The 19,819-nt window shown below is 45.4% G+C and overlaps 1 protein-coding gene across 3 annotated transcripts in view; it reads left to right on the top strand.

The window, feature by feature from the left end:
• Positions 1 to 19,819, top strand: part of FNDC3A (fibronectin type III domain containing 3A) — an 87,074-nt gene that overhangs the window by 31,966 nt on the left and 35,289 nt on the right. For all 3 annotated transcript variants that reach the window (XM_063141921.1, XM_063141922.1, XM_063141920.1), the window contains exons 3-7: positions 5,507 to 5,582; positions 8,260 to 8,336; positions 13,486 to 13,720; positions 14,079 to 14,357; positions 17,207 to 17,262. In XM_063141921.1, the coding sequence (XP_062997991.1) occupies positions 5,507 to 5,582; positions 8,260 to 8,336; positions 13,486 to 13,720; positions 14,079 to 14,357; positions 17,207 to 17,262 (723 nt within the window). The remainder of the gene's footprint in view (positions 1 to 5,506; positions 5,583 to 8,259; positions 8,337 to 13,485; positions 13,721 to 14,078; positions 14,358 to 17,206; positions 17,263 to 19,819) is intronic.

Below are 19,819 nucleotides of genomic sequence, written 5' to 3'. Positions count from 1 at the left end.
GGTTCGCAGTGGTGGATCTGAAGGATGCGTACTTCCATATCTCCATCAGGAAGTCGCATCAAGCTTACCTGCGGTTTTCGATCGGTGCATCCCAGTACCAGTTCACCGTTCTTCCGTTCGGGTTGGCCACGGCACCGAGAGTCTTCACGAAGGTCATGGCGGTGGTATGCGCCCACCTAAGGCAGAAAGGCATTTATGTTTATCCGTACCTGGACGATTGGCTTCTCGTAGCGGACAGCAGCGAGGCGCTCCAGTCGGATATACTAACCACCCTCAACCTGTTGGACTCGTTGGGGCTGTGGGTCAACCACGAAAAGTCCATTTTGACTCCACAGCAGAGATTGGACTTCATAGGGGTAACTCTATCCTCTCGAGACGGGAGGGCATACTTACCATCAACCAGGGCGAACACCTTACAGCAGTTAGCCATCGATACCGAGAGCCGCCGAAAGGTTTCGGCATGGACAATTCAGAGACTGTTAGGATTGATGGCAGCTACCACGGCAGTCATAAAATTTGCAAGACTCAGAATGAGGGTATTGCAGGCCTGGTTTTTGAGGACTTTCGATCTCAGGCACAATGCTCGACGGACTTACCTTTCGATACCGAAGCAAGTGAGGGCATCTCTGAGATGGTGGTTCTCGATGTCGACTCTTCTCGAAGGCGTTCCATTCCAACAAGACGCGCCTTCGGTAACGATCACGACGGATGCATCTTTAGAAGGATGGGGAGCCCATTGCAGCTCTTTAACCTCTCAGGGTCGTTGGCCTCGATCACAGAGAGAACAGCACATCAATCACCTCGAACTCATGGCTGTAGAAAATGCAATAAGAGCATTTGCACAGTTGATCGAGGGCAAGAATGTCTTGATTGCGACGGACAATACTACCGTGGTGGCATACATCAACAGGCAGGGTGGAACAAGATCACACCCTCTGAACCGGTCTGCACTCAGGATATGGAACTGGTGCATAAAGAGAAGGACTTACCTGACGGCGATCCATGTAGCCGGCAAGGACAACGTTATTGCGGACTCCCTCAGCAGGTCCTTCCATATCGACCACGAGTGGGAACTCGACGCCGAGGTGCGGGAAAGCCTTTTTCGGTACTGGGGCCGCCCTGCTGTCGATGTCTTCGCTACCGAAGACAACGCAATTTGTGCCAAGTACTGCAGCAGAGCAGGAAGAGGAAAGTGCTCTCTAGGAGACGCCTTCACCAGGACTTGGAGAGGAAATCTCCTGTACATATTTCCACCTTTCCCACTATTGACAAGGGTGTTAGCCAAGATCCAGATGGACAACTCCAATTGCATTCTGATCACACCGTGGTGGCCTCGACAGACGTGGTTCCCTCACGCCCTTCGGTTATCGAGGGGGGATTACATCAGGCTCCCGTCGATACCGAAGCTACTGTCTCGACACCAGGGCAGGGTTCGACACGCAGATCTGTCGACCCTCAAGATGACTGCATGGAGGATAGCAACCACGCCTCCTCTGGAAATAGAACGTTGACTGTGGAACACATTATATTGGCAGCACTAAAGCCTTCCACAAGGAAAACTTATGCAGCAAAGTGGCAAAGATTTCAGAACTTTGCATCAAAAGATGGTCAAATACCAGAATCTTGCCACCTAGCCTTTATCCTCAATTATTTATTGATGCTTTTTCAGCAGGGACTTAAGCTTACATCCATCAGAGTTCACCTAGCTGCAATTACATCTTTTCACCGAGGCATAGATGGGTTTACACCCTTTACCCACCCAACAACTAAGAAATTTTTGAGAGGGCTTAAGAACACAATACCAACTGTGAAAAGTATTGTACCTCCATGGAGCCTGTCAGTTGTCCTGCAAGCACTGACACGCAAACCCTTCGAGCCTATGGCTTCGACAGACCTTAGGCTACTTACTTTAAAGACTGTCTTTTTAGTAGCCATTACATCGGCAAGACGTGCAAGTGAGCTTAGAGCTCTTAGGATAGATGTCCCTTACACTATCTTTCATAAGGATAAAGTTGTGCTACGCACTGACCCAGCCTTCCTGCCTAAGGTAGTGTCATCGTTTCATCTGTCCCAGCATATTACTTTGCCAGCCTTCTTTCCTAATCCATCTACACCTCTTGAGTCTTCTTTGCATACTCTCGATGTAAGAAGGGCTCTTGCTTTTTACAAAGACAGAACAGACAATTTTAGAAAGACAAAACAATTGTTTATTTGTTATGGGGAGCCTTCTAAGGGACTCCCTGTCTCCTGCCAACGACTGTCACGTTGGATAGTGGAGGCAATTGAACTTGCCTACTCTATTTCTAAAATAGAGTTAGTGAAACCTGTGACAGCTCATTCCACCAGAGCTGTTTCAACTTCGGTGGCCTTCACCAGAGGTGTTCCACTGACTGAAGTCTGTAGAGCCGCAACGTGGTCCACTCCATCCACGTTTGTCAAGCACTACAGTTTGGACACCCGTGCGAGGCAGGACTGCTCGTTTGGGAGGACAGTGCTTTCAGAGATCTTCAGATGATGCACCAACCCACCTCCAAAGGTATGTCAGCTTGCTACTCGCCCATATGTGTGATGCATAGAGACCACGAAGAAGAAATGCAGGTTGCTTACCTGTAACTGTAGTTCTTCGAGTGGTCATCTATGCATTCACACAACCCACCCACCATCCCCACTTGGTGGTGTGAGACTTACAAATGACACAGTTATATGTGGAATGTACTTTATTTAAATTACACTCAGGTTTATGGGGGCACGATGTCGGACTCCTGTAAACTGAGGGTAGGGCGGGAACCCCATGGACATGCGCAGTAGCGTGGGGGAGGGGTTCCCGCCAAAAACGTTCCACTCAGCTATAGAAGGTTCCGGTCTGGTCTCTGCGCAGGCGCAAAGCCCATATGTGTGAATGCATAGATGACCACTCGAAGAACTACAGTTACAGGTAAGCAACCTGCATTTATGCAGCATGGTTTAACGTGTTGTCAGAACGGGGCCATAAAGAAGCGATTTATCCATGCAGTTTTGTTTTATGGATACGGAAGTGCCACAAGACACTTTGCTGTTTTTAGTTTTTATCTTATGGTTTTAACATCGCAACGTAGGGTGCTGTTGCACCGTGTCCTACTTCGTTGGTCCCTGGCCGACGGCTGGTTGGCCACTGTGTGAACAGAGTGCTGGACTAGCTGGACCCTCGGTCTGATCCAGCACGACTCTTCTTACATTCTTATACCTTCTACCAGGTCAGACCGTTTGTCCATCTGGCTCAGTACTGTCTACTCTGACAAGTAGAATCTCTCCTGGACCTCACCTTGCTCCTGATCCCTTTTTAATTGGAATGTGCCGGAGATTGGTCTTGGGGAATATTTGCATACTTCCCAGTTTAGGTAACGTTGGTTCTCCGAGATCTGAGTCACAGCAATTGGTGCAACAGCATCTTTGCTAACTCCCCTTATCCAGAGCTCATTTATTCGGAAGCTCCATAGTGACTAATGGAGCCTTTCTCCGCATCCCACCAGCACAACACATACGCTATGATGGGACAAGGGAGAGGGCTTTCTCTGTTGTGGCACCCTGACTGGCGCCAATACTGATTTTATTCCGGCGCCAAGGGAAAACATGGCTTTTTAACGAAGCCTTTAATGATTAAATTCACTAAGATGCCACATTGTTTTAACTGTTTTAATTGTTTTACTGCTTTTAAATTATATATTGTTTTAACTTGGTTCATGGTTTAATTTGTTTTTAGCTGTGAATATTACTGTTTTATACTGTATGTTGCCCTGAGATCTTAATGATATAGGGCGGGATATAAATGTTTTAAACAAACAAATAAATAAATAGTGGAACCTCCTCCCATGTAAATGTTAGGATCTGTGGTGTTAATTGTGCATTCTGGCCTTTATGGTAGGTTTCCTTAGCATTTCTGTCAGTGTTTTGTCTATTTAGCTAACTTCCAGTTTTTTAGAGTAGGGGGGTTGCCACATTTTATTTGCAAACACATGCTCAAATTGATGTCCCTGTCTACCCGAAGGCTGCATTTGTGCAGGAGCTGTTCTTAATAAATCAAATAATTCTGCCTATTATTCATCTCTCTGCAGTATTGGGACATCATGCCATAGAAACAGCCTCTAAGTTGTATATTACAATATTTAGAAGAATATCACCAATATTAATTTGCCAGTGAACTGAGAGTGGCGTGGTATGCATAGCACTCCACCCCCACCCCCACACACACTTTGTTTTATTCTCACAACAACCCTGTGAGGTTGCTGAGAAAATGTGACTGGCCCAAAGTCACTCATTGAGCGTAGAACGTGCATCATGGTCCAGGTTCAGATGATAATGGGGGAAGAAAAACCGTTGTAGCCCACCCACCCCACCCACCCTCCTGTGGAATTCCCTGCGTCTGGAGGTCAGGCAGGCACCAACTTTGTACTCCTTTCGGCGCCTCCTGAAAATGTCCTTATTCCAAGAAGCCTTTCCTTAATGACTAGCCATGGTTTACTGTACATTTTTGCATCTTTAAAAATCTATTTTAAAGTGTTTTATTCTGTTTTTATTTTATTTTATCTTGTATACCGCTCCGAAATTTTCAATGGGGAGCGGTATATAAATATTAGAAATAAATAAATAAATAAGTAAATTGTGATTTCTCTCCCCGCCCCTGAATGTGCCATGCACCCGTTGTTTACATAATTTGGTGTGTTGTCTGAACCAGCGTGTGGCACAGCGGGGGTGCTTTATGTTTACCCTACAACCCACAACTTGCTGCACGGGTAATTATATAAATGATGGAAGAAGCTACAATGACTTCTCTCCCTCACATGAACAACCAAACATCCTCAGTGTGTCCACATTAACGTGTGGCAATAGCAGAGTGGTTTAAACATAAAAATCTCCTTTCAGTAAAAAATTGTTACTGCATTCTGCCCTAGCTTCAACACTGGCCTCATGTAGAGCACAGTGCCCAAGCAGTATATGTTAGCAAAAGCAGGAATAAATGTGTTAAACACACACACACACACACACACACACACACACACACACCAGGAGAACTGTAATAAAATAGCATTTCAGCCATAAGGTGAGGAAAGCAGCTAAATTAGAAATGGCAGTTTTCTATTAAAATAACTTTAAAGCACTCAGTGATGCAAAGCAATAGAAAATTGAATGCTATCCCTCAAGTTGTTTATGAGAGGAAAGAATTGCCTCCATGTGGCCAGACAGGGAAGCTGTTCAAAAGCTCACAAGGTGTGGCCAAGAACGCAGGTAAGTAAGATTGTCCTGGAGTCATGTGGAATTATTTGCAAGGCTGATATAACTAACCTTTCCATCCCAGGTTACAGAACAGCTGGCTAGTATGCATAGTCATTACATACTGTTACATCTAGAAACACTTTAGAAATCAAGGCAAATCCTGCATTAGCAGGACATCCCAAACTTGTGCATTTTGCTTTTGGAAAACGGTGGGTTGCCTTCAGATGGGATTAAAGATTTGTGTTCTTCTTCTTAGGTTATCCTTGTGCAAGTAAACCCAGGAGAGACTTTCACAATTAGAACTGAAGATGGACACATTCAGTGTATTCAAGGTAAAGAATGCATCTAGGTTTGTGGCAAAAATATATAGCATGAAACTGCACGCTTTCTGCTACAGTACCCAGGTGGAATGTATGCCCCCAGCTTTACAATCTTGTTACTGTAAGGTTGGATCCAGAATCAGCTTTCCGCAAGAGGAAGGGCTCTGCTCACCGAAGATCTCCCTACTCAGGTTTTGGGGGCTACCTCCTCCCCCACAGCTTACCCCATTCAGCCAGGTCTCCTCACTCTCCGTGCAGCATTTTCAGGGAGATGGAGGAGCTGCTATGGGAAGGAGGAGGAGGAGACAGGGAAGCCATTTCCACCAGGGCAGCTGGTGGTCCAACATAAATCTGGATCCAACCCATAGTTTTATTTAGAAGAATGACATGATCATCAAGGTGAACCCCTGCCATCAGCCAAGGCTGCCCATCTATACCAGTGTGCCTCTGCCCCACCCACACTACCAGTCCATGCCCAGTCCAAAACAGTTCATAAACAGAAAGTGTATAAACTGCAGAAGGGTGGCTACAGGAAAGACAAGTGGAAACATCTAGGGCAGAGATGTCAAGCAACGTATGACAGGGGAAGCCTCTGCGGGGTGGTGAGAGGGTGTTACCAGGGTCACCCTACCAGCCTGATCCGGTGGAAACCTTTCTCAACACCAACACGGTGAACAGTCAGACCCTTGAGCGTGGACAGAAATCATCCAGTCTGATCTCATAAGGGGAATTTTATTGGGTATATTTCCATGCACCCAACAATATGTCTCTGTGTCAGTTTCTGGAGGAAGTGGAAGAGGGAAACGGAGAGGGATGGGGGGGAAAAGACCTTCCCTAACTTCAGCAGGCTGCAGCTGATGCATCTTGAAAAAATACCTAAACACTTGGTATTAACACTTACAGGGCGACCCCGTTTGCTCTCTTTTCACCTCAAGTTATTGAACTTGGTTGTCTTGAACAGTGGGATTTAGTGCAGCAGCATCCTGTTTCTGGAACTTCCATCAGTTTTCACAGAGTGGGAGGCAAAATGGGTCTTTCATTATATTGCCGATAAATCTTTTTCTTCCTCTCAGCGTAAGACCAAACGTTCATCTCGCATTGACATTGGTAAAGCTGTAGAACCCACAGGCTGAGAAGGAGCCATGATGGGATTCATTTCTCCATGCCTGGGTTGCTGTGTTATCTCCATCTGTTGATCCATTCAGAACCAGGCAGAGAGAGAGAGAGAGAGAGATGTGCCTTTTCCCCTCTTTTCTCTGTTGCTTCCTATTATCTGTTCTAGTAGCAGGAGGAATGGGATAAGATTAGGGAAATGTGTAACTAGGGCAGTGATTGGGTCAGTTCTTCCCTTTGAAGAATTATGGGCTACCAATGGGGATATCTTGGATTGGTTAATCCTAGTCTAAAATACCTTATTGTCCCACGAATGATAAATGTTAGTAAAAATGGTTGATTGCAGGCCCTTCAAGACAGTTGATGTTCAACTACTGTGAATGATGATACACACATACCTCTTTGTAAAAACAATCAGTTTATTTAGAGAGCAGTTTTTCTTAGGCTACATTCAGATGTAACACCTGATCATCGTTTGGCATTATGAAAGCGAGTAGGTGTGAGCCTTTGGCTTGCACATTACCTCCTCTCACTCACTCTTCTCCTTGTACATGGTGATTAGTAACTTGCAGCCCTTTTTGTGGTAAACCATAGCTTGCCGTACTGTCTAAACAGGCAAGCTATGGCTTGTGTGTGCTCTCAAACCAGGGTGGGAGCCTTTCATACAATCTGAGTGTGCAGGTAAGTGCAAGCCATCGTTCGCCTGTGTTGCATTTAGTTACATATGTTTTGATAAGTCTGAATGGAACATCGATATAGCCTTGCCACAAAAGGCTAAACCTTCAAAATGGCCTTCAGATCCCTTATTTTTGCTTTGCTTTGTATCTAAGACCGCAGTCCTAAGCATAATTAAGCAGAAAGGGAGCTCCTCTTCCCTTTCTGTGAGAGTATAGCTGCTATAGCCTCCCACAACCAATCTCAGTATATACAAAGAGTTTCTGGCATATTTACATAAGATGCAAGCAGCATTGCTCCCACGGGCCAGGATGCTGCTTGCATGTCACATCAGGCAGCATTATTGATGGAAATTTTTGTGTACTCAAATGTGCTTCACTTGGCAGGGGAGGGGATAATATTAAAACTAATACTAACCTACAGGTATAAGAAGACAACACCAAAGTATTCCAGCCACAATGCTGCCGTGTCATTGTTGCCCTTGAAAATCTTCAGCTCTCCTAATCAGTAATTGTGGGTGTTAGTTTTCTGTGGCATGACTCCACTGGTCAAGATTTTTCAAGAACATAGCTGTCCAGATTCACATTTTCCATTGCGATTCCCAACAGTTGGGAAATTCGCTAAGGTTTGTTATTTCCATAAAGTCTACCATTATCCTTCTGCCTTCAGGCCCATTACCCATTCCTGCTACAGTTTCTTACTTAACGTGGTTTGGGAAACTGTTCTTTGCAGTATTTTGAAGCTCCCCAAGAGGCTGGAAAATCGCTTAAAACCTTTTTTGTAAGAATGAAATGTGTGTGCATATGTGCGATTGCCATTTAGGTTATCAGATTATCAAATGAACCATGACTGCACACGCTTTAGTACAATACGCAGACTTTGTTGCTTGGTTTCCTTTCAGGTCCAGCACATGTTCCTATGATGTCACCAAACGGTTCTGTGCCTCCAATATTCGTGCCTCCTGGCTATGTATCTCAGGTAACCACTAAAATCCTTTGCAAGAGAGATTTCCCAGAAACACACACACACACACACACACACACACACACACACACTTAACAATGCTTTTATAGAGGCTTTTAATGGCAAGTGGGGTCAGAATTAGATTCTCCTCCCCACTCCTCCAGCCCATCTCCAAGTCATGTTCAAGCTCCTGCTTTTGCTATAATACAGACCTGTGCTGTTCCAGTCGCTTAACCACAGTTTAGGAAATCAGGAGCAGACATAGGTGTTTTCTTTTCTGCCTCCCCATCTATCTTCCATCTTTAACCATGAACAATAGCCTTGCCTCTGTCCTGTGGTTCAGACACACCACGTTTAGCTTTAAACCAGTTTTGAAACTAGAGTTAACGTTAATCTAGGTGCAGATGGAACACTTCACCATGGTTAATGCTGAAAAGAGAGTATTCCCAGCATCTTAATCATGGATGAGATAAGGAACTATTATTTTTTTCCTAGTGGTCCGACACAAGGCACTCTCCTCTGTGTCCACACTGCAAAGCAAGTTCTTTGAAGAGGGACTCAGACAGGGGCTTAACTTGAAGAAGCCTCCCACTTCTTCACTAAAGCTGGCATTTCTCTTGCCTCTTTGAGCCAGGCGCGTGTTCTGATATCTTCCTTTTGGCCAGTTTTCTCCCCTTTGTTCACAGACGAAGTCAAAGAAAGGAAAGAGACAAGTTCAGGTTCGTAATTTGGGGGATACTCTTAGATCCATCTCTGTTGCTGGAGGCTCACGTGGCCGCAGCAACTTGGAGTGCCTTTTACCAGCTGCGGCTGGTTCGCCAGCTGCGGCCTCTCCTGGACAGGGATAGCTTAGCCATCATGGTACAGGCATCAGTAACCTCAAGACTGGCTTACTGCAACGCGCTCTATGTGGGGCTGCCCTTAAAGCTGCTCCGGAAGCTGGAGCCTAGTGCAGAATGCTGCAGCTCGGCTGTTGTCCGGAGCTGCCCCTTTTCAGCAAGCAACTCCTTTGATGAGGGAACTGCACTGGCTGCCTATTGGCTACCAGGCCAGGTTTAAGGTTCTTGTACTAGTGTACAAAGCCCTAAACAACTTGGGACCAGGATACCTGAGAGAGCGCCTTCTCCCCTATCAACCTGCCTGGGCGCTGAGATCATCTGAGGGCCTGCTCCTGGCGGTTCCACGTAGACCTATCGTCCGATTGGACTCCACCTGGAGAAGAGCCTTCAGCGTGGTGGCTCCCCTCCTGTGGAATTCCCTGCCTCTGGAGGTCAGGCAGGCGCCAACTTTGTATTCCTTCCGCCGCCTCCTGAAAACATCATCATTCTAGGAAGCCTTCCCTTAATCACAGCTGTGGTTTATTTTGCAGTTTTTTGTTTTTTTTAAAATGTACTTTTATTGTGTTTTTATTTTGTTTTCATTCTATTTTATTTTGTCCACCGCCAAGGGAAAACATGGCTTTTTAACGAAGCCTTTAATGATTAAATTCACTAAGATGCCACATTGTTTTAACTGTTTTAATTGTTTTACTGCTTTTAAATTATATATTGTTTTAACTTGGTTCATGGTTTAATTTGTTTTTAGCTGTGAATATTACTGTTCTATACTGTACGTCGCCCTGAGATCTTAATGATATAGGGCGGTATATAAATACTGTAAATAAATAAAAATAATAGTAAACGATTTTGATCAGTGCTGAACCTTGCTGGGCTGAGTTTCTTCTCGCCTGTGGTTCCAGAGTGCCAAAGTGCTTGATCTTACATTCTTCAGTCTAATGTGGCAATGGTAGCCACAGCCTCTGTTCCTCCATCCCAGACTTTTGAACTGTCCATGCCTGGCTGAAAGGAGAGCAACAGAAGTTGGGTTCTGAATAGTGCACTCCTACTCCTTTGCAAGTTTTTGTGGCTGATTGCCTCTTCAGCACCCTTCGTTACTTTCAGCAGAAATTCAGGGTGATATGGAAATACGTTTTGGCACGACTTCTCGAGTCTCTTGAACAAATCAGTCTTTGCCATCGGCACGACCTGCATGCAGGTGTGGGGGACCATATTGCTTCGGGTCCCTCGGATTCAATTTTCAACCACAGACTCTGTCTTGGAGGGCACGCGCAGCCGGTTCCTGAAAACTGCAGCTGTGACGTCCGGCTTCAGTGACTCAGAACCACTCTGCTCTGAGTGTTGAGCCCTCCCAGGAGAGAACTCTTCAAGCCCTCTCGAGTCATGGAGCTGAGTCAAGCACCTCCCAGAGCATGCTGATCATGCCTTCTTGAATCTCAAAGGGAGGGGAACCTTTGAGAAGGCCTTGGATTTTTAACACCTACCATGTAAACCCTCCATGCTCATCAGAACCAAACTGTACACAGTGATCACGGTTGAGACAAAAAGATGTTCTCTTCACCTGCCTTTTTTAGACCACCTTGAATGGAGCATTGCTTCGGCTTGACAGGAGCTTGCATTTTTCATGCGCGTTTTTCATGCGCGTCACCCAAGCTTGTCCTTTATCTCTGAGGTTAATGTGTGTTTTAATAGAATGGGAATTAACCCTGCCGACTTTCAGAGTCAAGCATCCTCAGGAAAAGCCTTGACAATGTCTCTTAAGAGCTCTTGAGACAGTCTCTGTGGGACAAGGCCCTTCCATCCTTCTTCCCTTGTAAAGTTAGGGGTTCAGGGGATAGGGACAAAGATATCTGAAACATTTAACCCAGTGGTTCTCAAAGTGGGTGGTACTGCCCCCTTGGGGGCAGTGGGATTGCATGGGGGGGGTGTTAAGAGGCAGGGGGCAGCAGGGGGGCGCTCGAGGTGGTCTTTTCCAAGAAGCGTCTCTCCAGAAGGTCTTAAAATCCAGGGACGTTTTTATGGGAGAAGATAGTTTGGTCCCAAGCCATATAGGGGAAGAATCCACACATGTATTAATACCGTTTAAGAAGAGTCCTTTTAACGGTGAACTGAAATGTTTCAAAAGCACCGAAACACTAATGAAGAGACATACCCTGCTTGGTGTGCCCTGCCAAGCCGGCTGCAAAACAGAGGTGTTCGCTCTCTTTTCCCTCCCTCCCTTGGCAAGCCTGCGGCGGGTGCTTCCCATTTAAAGGAGGCACTGGGCATGAGTTTGTGGAACCAAGAGGGTGGTTACCTGAAAAAGTTTGGGAACCACTGATTTGACCCATTGGCCTCCATTGCTGTGTCAATAGTCACTTTCAACAATGACTCAAGTTTTGCGTGGAAGTGGGAGCACTCTCTTAGTCTAGACACAAACCAAGCCTTTCTTGTGGGGGGACTACGACAACAACAACACCCCTCCTGGTTTAGCACTTAGCATTTGGACTGCTGCTCAGGGAACAATTAAGGAAAAATGACAGGTACACCAAATCCTTCTGTCGGTATACAGCATTGTAAACAGCAATCAGTAGTCTTTAGAGCTGCAACATTATTATAGTATGTAGATTTCATGCATTTCTACTGAAGAAATGATACTTCAGCTTGTTACAGAACTATCTCAGATAAAGCATACCTGTGCATAAGATGGCTTATAACCAAGGAAGAGTTCTGTCCAACCACAACCACACAGGTAACACAACCTCAAGTTAATTGCACTTGACCTGGAGTTCACATTACAGATTCCCTTTGCGTAATAATCCATGGCTTGACACATTCTTTCTCCTCTTGAGGGCAACTGTTTCCCATCAAGTCTGACTTACCTTGAGTTGAGAAACTCCAGTTGTGTGTGTATTTGGCAAAACTAGTAATGCCAAACCTCTGTAATTCCTGTTTGGCCAGCTAGGAAACGGAGAACTGACTGATCAAACTAAACAGACTTCAGGCAGAATAATTTCTTAAAGGCATTTGTAGAATAGAATATTTGGTTTGATATTTATACAATTCTTTTGACCCCGATACAAGCTGTGATTAGAGCTTGCAGGTGGCTGATAGTATGCTTTTAGTTATTTACTGTTAAAGGAATTGAAATGTTGACAGGAAGAAGGCACTCTGTACTGTGTTTCATGCCAACATTAAGGTTAGGTTTGAGACTGTAATGGTTACACTGTAACTCATTCATTGCTTCAGATTACTAGCAGATGATGCTTATTTCATGCTAAACACAGGATATCCCTCTGATGTGGGTTGTTATCAAGACTTTGTATGAGAAGCAAACGTGTGTGTCCTATCTTTGCTAAAAAATACACATTTAGGACCTTTGCAGTATGCTTAAATCTAGATTTCATAGACTCATAGAATAATAGAGTTGGAAGGGGGCTACAAGGCCATTGAGCCCAACGCCCTGCTCATTGCAGGAATCTACCTTAAAGCATCCCTGACAGATGACTGTCCAGCTACCTCTTGAATGTCTCTAGTGTGGGAGAGCCCACAACCTCCCTAGGTAGCTGGTTCCATTGTTGTACTGCTCTAACAGTCAGGACGTTTTTCCTGATGTCCAGCTGGAATCTGGCTTCTTGTAAGTTGAGCCCATTATTCCGTGTCCTGCACTCAGGGATGATCGAGAGGAGATCCTGGCCCTCCCCTTTGTGAACACTTTTCCAGTACTTGAAGACTGCTGTCATGTCTCCCCTTAGTCTTCTGTTCTCAAGGCTAAACATGCCCAGTTCTTTAAGGCTCTCTTCATAGGGCTTTGTTTCCAGACCCCGGATCATCCCCTGATCATCAACTTGAGCTTGTTTCTCCCCCTGACATATCAGTAATCAAGCTGAAGATTTGGCACTGCTTGAACCTCACTGCAATAAAATCCAGTGGGATGTGTGCATCTTGTCTTTTTCCTCCCCCTCTTCGATCTACAAGACCATTCGAGTAGGTGATTAACAGTGTTACTATTTGAGATGAAATACGGAGGATAAAATGGAGAGGAGGAGGATTATGTACACCGCCTTGGGTTCCTTGAAGGGAAAAAAGGCAGGATATAAATGTAATAATAATAATAACAATAACAATAATAATGATGATGATGATGCAATAACCGTTTATTGTTTTATTTTATGTATTTTAAAAAGCACTGAACAACCTGTACTTTTAAAAACACAAAATAACTAGGATAAGCTTGGGAGAGTGTGAAGATGAGAGGAGCCAAAGTGCTAGAGATCAGTGTGCCAGTAGGTTCCGTTCCCCAACACATCCCCAAAACCTATAATAAACTCTCTCACTTTGTATTACAGGTGGTGGAAGAAAATGGGGTTCGGAAGGTCATAGTTATGCCACATTCTTCTGACTTCCACCCCTCCATGCATCCACCCCCTCCACACGTTCCCCATTACATGCACCCTCACCCTGCTTTGCTTCCCCACCCACCCCATCCGGTGTATCCCGCGGTTCCAGGGACAGGAGAAATGCCTCCACAGTTCATTCATCAACACCCACCACCTCCATCACCACATCTCTATCAAGAACCAGGTAAGGCATTAGCTGATCAGAGAAAATGTAACCTTGTAGATGGCTCAGCTGCGTTCAAAGTGCCCGAGGCTTTGTTTTCTGATCGGGGTGCATCAACAAGGAATATTGTAGTGCAATAGAGGGTTTTGGTTTTGTCTCAAAGCCTACATAGCCTAGACATGGCTTCTTCCTTTACATTCCTTCACATGATAACTTTGACGACTGCTTGCTAGCTACTAGAACTGTATGCAGTTATTTATTTTTTAGTCTTTTAAATAGAGGCGGTGGGCAGTTTAAAAAAAAGAGAAGAGATTATAAATCAAAGTATTGCAATGTCTGTGTTCCATCTAATGGGGTCTTCTCGCCGGTGCCCTTTTAGAGTCCCGATCCCATGGCAGAACAAATTTTGTTCAGCGAGACGAAAGGACTCTCAAAATGCAGGAACATTTGAAGAAAAGGCTAAAAGACCGACAAGCCAGTGGACCTACGAATAATAAAGTGAACAGCCCTCCTTCTTCACCTCATAAAGTTAACAATAGCACCAATGTTCAGAATGGATACAGAAAGGGACAGCAAGGGACAGGAGGGCAAATAAAGCCGAAACAAATAGGAAAAGCCAGGGGAAGCCCCATCCCATCAGCTGATTCAGGAATGGGAGGTATGTAAGAGCTGTTTTGGAAATGAGAATGTGTTTTGTATTTTGTATGCATTTTCCAGTGAGAACTAAATGTAATGGCAAAGTATTTTTTAACGGAACAAAGAAAGACCTTTGACTTCCGTTGGTCCTTCGGGATTTAAAGAGAAGACTCAAAAGACCTTTTATAAAGAACATTGTTGTACATTCTTTTGGTAGTGGGAAAGGTTGGGTCTGTTTCTGCCTGCAGGGTATCTGGAACATGGGATGGCAGCATGTTTATTGCAAGTGTAGGTGGCCATCTTGCAAGAGAGAGGAGCTGGAAACTAGTATTTCCCGCATTTTCCTAGTTTGATCTTCCGTTGACCAAAAAAACCCACACCTCCCCCATACATCAGTTACTTTGTGTAAATCAGGAGCACGAGAAGCCTCCAAAACCAGATGCAATAAAGATTATTGTAATGGGCGTCGAGAACATTTAGTACTCAGAAACTATGCATGATCTAACTCCCAGAACATTTTGTCCTATCTACCCACTTTAAGAAATATTTGACAATTGTAGCTAGGTGAGCACAGGTGGGCCTGTCTTTTATCTTCAGAAGGTGAGCACTCGTTCCTCAAGTCACCTCCCTATTCTGTACCTGGCCTCAGGATTCCCCCCCCCCCCGGGCTTCTTCTTTTGTACTTGGCTCTTGTCAACCATGGGTTACATTTTCTAATAGAGACAGTTTATCTCAGGGGGAGTTACTTGTATAAGGCACCCTAATCATTGGCAGTTGGAAGCGTGGATGTAAAAGAGAGGACTAAGGCCCTTTCTAAACCATACAGGTATGGGGGGGGGCAATCCCGGATTTCCCTTCTTCTGGGATCGTCCCCCATGTCCAAATGGCCAGCGCGACATCCGGGATGGGAGGAAGGAGCGAAACTTTAAGGTAAAAAACCCTCCAAAACCTTGCTCCCCATCCCACCCCCGATGGCCCTGGACTCCCCCCATCTTGGCTCCTTCCCTCTGATGGGGAAGAGGCTGGGACGGGTGCCCACCCCACCCGCTGTCCTCGGGATCGTCCCGGGACCGCGGGTAAAACCGGGATAACTGAGGTCTCAATTATCCCTGGGAAATGGAGGGATCATCCCTCCCTGATCCCGGGATCCCCTGTGTGTCGTTTGGACGCATAGGGATGATCCCTGGAAGAATCTTTGGTGTAGAAAGTCCCTTTGATTGCTGGTTGAGCTCTGCCTGAAATGCGGCTTTTGCGTGGGTTGATTTAAAGGCTGGACCTGGGTGTTTCAAGAACACACTCACCGCATGAAGATAGAAACACGTCTCGTGGATTTTAATGGAGTTGAGAAAAGGGTCTTGCTAAAACAATACTGTTTTGTGTTTCGTTGAAAAACAGAGGCTTGCATCTGAAGCACCACGAGCGGAGTTCCATGTGCACCTGGGCTTGCTTTCCCTCCCCTTCCTGCTGCAATGCTTTGTGCGCCTGCTGAAAATCTCCTCTAGATGTGTGGGTGGGTGGGTGGGGGCACCCTAACAGAATGCATTGTGGTGCAGAGGGGAAAAGGAATTGGTGAGCCTGCCTTGTGTGAGCAAAAGTCCATTCTGGTTGCTTTAAGGGCTCTTTCGATCCGTCGGAATATATACATAAATCACACATCTAAGTGATGAATATGGCCACCGGCCAATTAAAAGCATGCCTTTTACCTGTACTCTCTCACCGAAGTAATTGACTTTCAATAATAATCATAATTTATTTCTTACCCGCCTCTCCGCTTGGATCGAGGCGGGGAACAACAATGAATATAAAACACATTAAAACCTGATTAAAAACATAGCATACATGATTAAAACATCCTAAAAACATTCTAAAATGTTCATCAGTAAAAACATAGTCCTTCACTTCTGTACCGTATGCACTGGTAACGCAGTTGTCTTCTGCCAAATTATTTCGGAAGGTAAAATCTTTTACTGCTAGATTAAACGACTTCTGTGCGAAAGCATGGTAGGAAATGCACCACAATGCCTGTTGCCAAAATCATGCGTGCGGCTTAATGTTGCCTGTCATGGACTAAAGAAATGAAGTGCCAGCAGCTTTTTATTGTAAACACACAAAATTTGTATATTTACAATAAGAATAGACAGACTTACTTGGCAAGGTGGAAGGGGGGGGAAAGGTACTTCAGACACATTCAGACCTGAATTTCGTTACTCATGGGGCTTCTGGGCTTCTGTTGACTTATTTCACCCTTTGCATTACTTAGTATCCTGGTCCTTGACCCTTGGCAGGGTAAGTAGGAAAGCTATCATGAAATTAATCTGAAAATATGAGCATGAATATGCATGGGTTTTCCTTTCAAACGTTCCTTGCTGAAACTTCTTCATTATCGAATGCTTAAAATCTCTCATGGCAAGGTAGACAGACACCCTTCATGGAAATGCTTTGCTTTGCTTATCACTTGGTATGTAGCTAATCTCCAAAATGGACTTGTCCCAAACTCTTCCTAGGAAAGAAACATTTCGCAAAAAGACAAACTATCTAAACCATGTCTCCGAAAATAAAGCAGCAGATAGACAAACCTACTGTTGGAAGTTGAACGTACTTGAATTTTCAAATTCCATAATTTCCAAAAGGAAAGCAAGATACGCACAAATTCTTGATGGCGTAGGACAAACTAAAAGGAAGTCTGTGCAGTTCTGTTACTTCTGTGCAGTTTGCATACTTAGCAGATTCAGCGGTCAAAACAAATATGGGTAATGAACTTTGCACAGCATGTACTGTTGTTCTTCTAATAAAATTCTCTGTTTGGGTTGCAGTTAGATAAGAGTTGTGTTTTTAATTTCCCCCTTCATCTAAAACACTTTTTTTTTTCAGAATCTGACACAGAATCTAGAAAACCTGAAGAGATCTTAAGCTTCAATAAGCCCACAGTAAGTAGTAATATCTCTTAAATATGACATCCCATTTCTGTGCCTTCTAAAATAATAATAATTGTTGTTGTTTACAAAACCTGGATGAAATAGAAAGGGTTTCCAATACTTGGAGATGTGACAGTGTCCTTGGAGGGGAAACGGGGATTTGACAGTTGTGAAGTAGTTCTTCTTCGTGGTCTCTATGCATCACACATATGGGCTTTGCGCCTGCGCAGAGACCAGACCGGAACCTTCTCTAGCTGAGTGGAACGTTTTTGGCGGGAACCCCTCCCCCACGCTACCGCGCATGTCCATGGGGTTCCCGCCCTTACCTCAGTTCTTCGTCGTCCGCCGTTGTGCCTAGACCGAAAAACTTTACCTCTAGCGTTTTCTCTGTTGATCTATTTAAAATACTTTTCTAACTTACCTTTTCTTCAGCTTTCTTCTTTTTCGTCCTTTTTCTCTCTTTATCTATATAAAAAAAAAAAAAAAAAAAAGATTTTTGTAGTTAGATTTCTCCTCAGCGACTTCGGTCGTGTGAGGCCTTTATGGCAATCAAAGCACCATTTAGAAAGTGCGTCAAGTGCGGAGCTAAGCTCCCTCCGTCTGACGGCCATTCTTTGTGCATTATCTGTTTGGGAGAGGGACATGTGGTAGAGACCTGCCACCATTGTATGTCTTTTACCAAACAAACCAGAAAACACCGAGCAGACCGACTCCGCTCCGTACTTTGGGAGAAGGCTCTCAAGGCCACAGAGGCCCCTTCGATGGAAAGAACGGCGGTTCATAAGTCTGTTGCCCGTAAAACGGCAGTTACAAAGACTGTTGCGGAGAAACCGTCAGACCATAGCACTGAAGTGCAGACCAGAGCAAATAGGGCTGAGATACCCCTCACGCCTGGTCGGTCTTTATCGAGTTCTATGGCTAAGACAATCCCTAAAACAGCCAGAACTCTGATATCTTCTTCTGAGCCGGAGAAGAAAAAGAAGAAGAAGAAAAAGAGGGATGTGGAGAAATCCACCGTACCGTCACCTCGACATCGGGAATCGGCCAAGAGCCATTCCACGCCTCCTGCCGTACCGACCACTTCGATACCGAGTTCACCTTCGGTACCGAGATCTATGTCAGTACCGACGGCCATGATACCGACATGTCCTCCAAGTTTATCAGAGGGTGAAATTCGGGATTCAGTGTCGGTAACGTCCGCTCGGCAACCTATGAGGCCGCAAGAACTCGTACAGGGGAGTTAATAACAACAGACTCCTGGGTGCTCACTATCATCAACTCGGGCTATGCCATCGAGCTCGATGCCCTCCCTCCCTTTTCCGGCGTGAAAGCAACGACTCCATCCTCTCCTCTGCTGCTCGAGGTACAGACCTTACTATCGAAGGGAGCCATCTCTCCCGTGCCTGCAGAGGAACTCAATCAGGGATTTTTCTCTCGTTACTTCACGGTCCCGAAGAAAGATGGAGGTCTTCGACCGATCATGGACTTAAGACAGCTGAACAAGTTCATCACCCCGAGGAAGTTCCGTATGACAACGGTTACTTCAATTCTGCAGCTTCTACAGAAAGGAGTTTGGTTTGCAGTGGTGGATCTGAAGGATGCGTACTTCCACATTTCCATCAGGAAGTCGCATCAAGCTTACCTTCGGTTTTCGATCGGAGTGTCCCAGTACCAGTTCACCGTTCTTCCGTTCGGATTGGCCACGGCGCCGAGGGTCTTCACGAAGGTTATGGCGGTGGTATGCGCCCACCTAAGGCAGAAAGGCATTTGTGTTTATCCGTACCTGGACGATTGGCTTCTCGTAGCGGACAGCAGCGAGGCGCTCCAGTCGGATATACTAACCACCCTCAACCTGTTGGACTCGTTGGGGCTGTGGGTCAACCACGAAAAGTCCATTTTGACTCCACAGCAGAGATTGGACTTCATAGGGGTAACCCTATCCTCTCGAGACGGGAGAGCATACTTACCTTCAACCAGGGCAAACACCTTGCAGCAGTTAGCCATCGACATCGAGAGCCGGCGGAAAGTATCGGCTTGGACAGTCCAGAGACTATTAGGCCTGATGGCAGCCACTACGGCAGTCATCAGGTTTGCAAGACTCAGAATGAGGGTATTGCAGGCCTGGTTTTTAAGAACTTTCGATCTCAGGCTCAATGCTCGACGAACTTACCTTTCGTTACCGAAGCAAGTCAGGGCATCGCTGAAATGGTGGTTCTCGATGTCGACTCTTCTCGAAGGCGTTCCATTCCAACAACAGGCGCCTTCGGTAACGATCACCACGGATGCATCCTTAGAAGGATGGGGAGCCCATTGCAGCTCCTTAACCTCTCAGGGTCGTTGGCCTCGATCACAGAGGGAGCATCACATCAACCATCTCGAACTCCTGGCAGTAGAAAATGCAGTAAAAGCATTTGCACAGATGATCGAGGGCAAGAATGTCTTGATCGCGACAGACAATACTACTGTAGTGGCATACATCAACAGGCAGGGTGGAACAAGATCACACCCCCTGAACCGTTCTGCACTCAGGATATGGAACTGGTGCATAAAGAGAAGGACTTACCTGACT

This window comes from Elgaria multicarinata, chromosome 15, assembly GCF_023053635.1.
Source record: "Elgaria multicarinata webbii isolate HBS135686 ecotype San Diego chromosome 15, rElgMul1.1.pri, whole genome shotgun sequence".
NCBI classification, from domain to species: Eukaryota; Metazoa; Chordata; class Lepidosauria; order Squamata; family Anguidae; genus Elgaria; species Elgaria multicarinata.
The sequence above is the reverse complement of the archived record's forward strand: the minus strand, read 5'-3'. Positions and strand labels throughout refer to the sequence as shown.